Genomic DNA, 5,000 nt, shown 5'->3' on the forward strand with positions numbered 1-5,000 from the left:
GTAGTTTACATAGTACTGTGGATGTTATATACTTTTAGCTATGAACAGGATTACATAATGAGCAAATATTAGGGCCACAACTAACAAGTATTTTGATAATCGATTGAACTTACGATCATTTTGTCGATTAATTGGACTGCAATAAAAATTAATTTGCAATTAAACACAAAGTTCATAAATTGGAACTTTTCATCAAATAAACAGATTTGTATAAAATTTTTAGAAATGTATTTTTTAAATATGCTACTTGTAGATATTTTAAACAAAATATAGGTGTTTTTACAGCATTTATATAAATAATACATTGAAAATAAATAGTAATAAATAGAAATAAAACACTTAGCAGCACTCCTGACTCTGGTAGTGCAATGCACACACACAAACCCACTTTCCTTAAAAACACAGCAGTTTTCAATAAATGAACTAAACTCGCAATTTGGCTTATGTATTCAGAATCACACTAAAACATACAGCATTAAACATGTAATTTAAGTTTTTTTTCCCCCCCAGTGTCTGTGAAGACATGTTTTACTGGAACATGTGTTGCATCATCATGACAATTATTATTTTTTAAATCTGCTGTAATGTTTGAAATTAGTCATCATACACTGAGGAAATGCCTATTACTAGTTTCCTTTTGCAACAAAGCAAGTAGTTTCATTTGTGTGAAACTACGTTCTTCCTTTGCTATGTAATGTGCCGAGTTTATTATAAGAAAGTTTATTTATTTTTGAATCACCATTAATCTTTGTGTCTAGAAACCTTTTGCCACTGCAGATTCTTTTGGTACATTTGCTTTCAGCCAACACACTGTCCAGCCTGCCACATGTCATTTGCTATCTGAAGTTTGCCGTTAGATTTTCAGTTTGAAACTGTGTAATCCTCCAACAAAATCTGTTTTACCAGCTAAACTAGTATTGCTGCAGCAACATTTGCACATTATCACGTCTTCCTTCAGACTGTATAAAAGGCAGTTGAAGTCTGATAGCTAAATAGTCTGGAACTTTTGCTTTTTCACCCGGCTCCTACCTTTTGACTCAGAATGACAGATTCACCTTTCAGTCGCGGTTGATGTGCTGTTGGATTCACTGTAGCACTCTTGCTTAGTTTTTGATTTTCCTTGCACAGAAGATTGAAAAAAAAGTTTTCTGCTTGGTCTAGTACTTAAGTTTCTTCACAGCCATTTTTGTAAGCAAACACAGAAATGCTAACGTTACACGTGAATGCAAGCTTGAAAAGCAGCACCATAATTTAGCATAGTGACAGCGGCACAAAAGAAAGAAGAAAAAACACAAAACACAAATATGGCAAGTGAAAATCTGAATGTGTACTAGCTAGTGGCTAATGACTCATTTTTTAGTCACTTATCAAAAGTCTGCTGCATGTGCTACTGTTTTAATTGCAAGTGCATCATAAAGGGCTGGACCATGACTTCAACTATTCCTCCTTTTAAACTGAAAGTCACATCATTATGTCTAGCAAACATTGTGTTCATACAATATACCTGTATCACACAGTGCTGAAGAACATTCAGTTTACTGGGATGACAGCAAGTCTTCCCCTCCACAGAGCCTGTAATGGTATGTTCCCTGTTCAAATGTTTGTGCATCTCCAATGTGCTCTTTGTGCTATACTAGTCAGACCTACAACTTTTATTGTCCCTGCATTCAAAGAAATGCGTTCACAAAGTTGTGGGATACAGTGTCTTTTCTGCCACTTCCTTACCCATGTGCCTTTTTTCAAATGTGTTTACAACTGAGAGAAGTAGTGACACAATTGAGCACCACATCATATTAAGCCTATTGCCATAATCAGCTAATCGATGAAAATGATCGTTGTCAATGCTATTAATAATCAATTATTGTTCATTAGTTGTTGTAGCTCTAGGAAATGATTTGCACTGGCTCTTGGATGGCAAAAGAAAAATTAAAATTCTCACCTCTAACAAGTAAAAATATCTATTGAACTGCGGACTTTTAGTATCTTCTAAGCCCTTCAACTGCCTTGTAATGAAGAGAAAAATGTCCTATGGAGAAAGTCAAGAAAAATTATTAGACATATCGTGTGGCATTCAAGGAATAAACATTCCAAAAGTGTTTATATTTTATTCTGATACACAACAAAAAAAATACCTTTTGCAGTACAAATATGAAATGTGAAAAAAATTACATGAGACAATGTATTAAGGGTAGAAAACTTGATGGATGTCTGCTGATAAAATGTACAAACATTCATTATACATTCAACAATTTTCTGATCCTGCTTATTCAATTGCAGATAGCATCTAACCTTATCAAAGTGCAAAAATGCCAAAAGCAGAACATTACCTTGTCCAATGTAGGACACAAAATAGTGCCAATTTCGAGTTACTGAACATGTCTATGTGATTTGGAAGGAAATTAAAATTCCAGGAGAAAGGCAACACAGACACATGAAGAATGCACAAACCTCACACCAACTGTGAATGATGAAGTTGGGATTTGAGGTGGTAGCTCTGAAACTGAAACACACACACACACACACACACAGTAATACAATTTGCCTGGAGAGATCTCTACTCAAGCTTAAATATATACATTTTTAAGTGACAATGTATGCTAAAATGCTTAACTAAAACTGTAACCACAAAATATTTTCAACCAATTACATTAATAATGTACTGTATCAATATCTGAATATGAAGTTGAATATGAATTTTAAGAACTTTAATTTAATACACAGCAATAGAGAAGGGAAAAGGAAAACACACACACAGAAGTAAGAGAAGAGACAGCATAGTCGTCTTAACTGTAATATTTGTAGAAGATCCCCCAACAGTCTAAGAAATTTCCCAACTCAAGATTCCAACTAAAGCCGATGTCACAGTTGATGGGTATATCAAACTTGCCAACTGGACTTGCTGATCTCATAGCCAGACCATGTCAATTTATATGACTGAAATCACTGGGCATACCAAAGTAAGCAACTCTGTGCTGACCTTTCAGCACAGTCATGTGTCCCATTTTGTTACAGCCAATAATGTGCTGCCTAACAGAGCCTGTTGTATTATAAAGTATTAATAGGTATTGCAAGATCAGTCAGTGCTAACTTTTTTTTTTCTTTTTTCAATTCTGTCATGGTGCATAAAACATGAAATAAATGAGCTTTTCTTCTGTTTGTGATGTCCAAAACATGTGTTCTTCTGTTCCTTATTCCTCGTTGCTGCATTATATGCATTATGCTTCAGGATAAGCATATTTTGGTTGCCAGCTCTCATGCACACAAAGCCCAGCCCTCTGAGTGGGCATGTTGTGGAACAGTTGGACTCAGTCACTCAGTATGTTAGCCTATGTAACAGGCCTCAATGAATGCAAGCTGCTGAATGCCAACTGCTTAGAACTCTAAGATTATGTAAATGAAAGCTATGACTGAAAAATCACTGAAAAAATATAATTTGAGTACCAAACCAAATCAGTTCTAAGGTGTGCTACTTACTTAAAAGGTACTCTTTAATTTGTTCACAAACCAGTCAAGCTACATTTTTCTCCCAAATTAAATGTAGGCTCAATTCATGTCTATACAAAAGTTTAATCTGGAACACAAACTTCCTTTTGGATTTCTATGACAACTCATGCTGATTAAAGATTCAAAATAAGCATGCTTTGAGCATTGGTTCATACATAAAGAGGAGTCTAACCCTGGAAAGCCTGGTGTCCTGTTTAGAGTTAGTCATTGCATAGCTCCCATAAAGCACCATTGTATAAGCTTCATCAGCATTTATCTTAAAGTTAAAGAAAGGTAAAGCAAAGACACAGGGATTTCCAAACATCACATTAATGAAAAATCCACTAATAAGCAACCAAAGTAATTTCTGACTCTGAACCCTAGTGGTTACAAACACAATAAGGATATCTGGTCCATTAAAGGTCAGTGTATATGTATTTACATCTTACCTTGAGTTTGTCATGTGAAGTATAGGGAGCCTCTGGTGCATATATTCTGAAGATGTCTGCTAGGCAACAAGCAACAAGAAGGCGCACATCTTTATTGGGGTTCCTGAGGAAGAATTCGGAAGCTAAGTGCAGTGCCAGGGGAAGATACTGGTGCTTCTCATCTTCAGAGTCTTGGTCCATATCCATGAAGGTTTTCACGACCATCTGAAACAGAAAAAAGGCATAAGAATGAAACAATTTAATCATTGAGGACAGAATTTTCTGTAAACAGACATATATATTGCCATCTCTAAATAACTAAAAAACACTGTAGAATATTAACATTAAAAGAATAAAATAATCTTTAAAACATGAAAAACTGAAGGAATATTGTGACCCTAGTCAAAGCCTTGCTCTGTTACTATAGAAAATTAAAACAAAAACATACCACAAAAATTTTTTCAAAAATTAAGCAACACCATGAAATTAACTTTAAGGAATGGAGAAGGATGAAGAAATAGGATAGCTGGTCTTCAATGTGTATAGTAAGTGAATGAATCTAAGTCAGACAAAGATATTTTGAATAAAAATTTGGATCAGTTAGACCAAGAAACTAACAAGCCTAGATGTATAATGCAAACAGATTCAATTTGAAGAGTTTAGAGAAAAAAAAAAAAAAAAAGATATTCACAATGAAACATGCAGATTGAGAATTAAGACATTTCTTTATGTAGAGAACTGTTTTCTCGCCATCTTTTGACCTCTTAACAGCAAATCTATACATCAAATTAGTTAATTAATTGATAAATGAATATGCCATGTTACATGACTAGCTACTTTAGTTTTCAGAAAATCAAGAACCTTTCAAGGTAATGCCATGGATGTCTGGTAGACAATGCAGAAACTCCAAAAATGAGCACTGTTGAAAAAGTTAAAAGCTCATGTACAGACATGAAATATATAAGGAAATATCCACTGTATTTATTAAAAAAGGGGGTTATTAGAGTTATAAATTATCTATATATCCACATCTTAATCCTACTTATCTAAGTCAGTGTCAAAGAAAGCTGAGCCTTTCTTGGACAGGAC

The 5,000-nt window shown here is 34.4% G+C and overlaps 1 protein-coding gene across 2 annotated transcripts in view; it reads right to left on the reverse strand.

Moving 5' to 3' along the window:
- pds5a (PDS5 cohesin associated factor A) overlaps positions 1–5,000 on the reverse strand; it is a 215,989-nt gene that overhangs the window by 145,258 nt on the left and 65,731 nt on the right. For both annotated transcript variants that reach the window (XM_039751317.1, XM_039751318.1), the window contains exons 3-4: positions 3,933–4,136; positions 1,940–2,026 (exon numbers count right to left, since the gene is read on the reverse strand). In XM_039751317.1, the coding sequence (XP_039607251.1) occupies positions 1,940–2,026; positions 3,933–4,136 (291 nt within the window). The remainder of the gene's footprint in view (positions 1–1,939; positions 2,027–3,932; positions 4,137–5,000) is intronic.

This window comes from Polypterus senegalus, chromosome 4, assembly GCF_016835505.1.
Source record: "Polypterus senegalus isolate Bchr_013 chromosome 4, ASM1683550v1, whole genome shotgun sequence".
Taxonomy (NCBI): Eukaryota; Metazoa; Chordata; class Cladistia; order Polypteriformes; family Polypteridae; genus Polypterus; species Polypterus senegalus.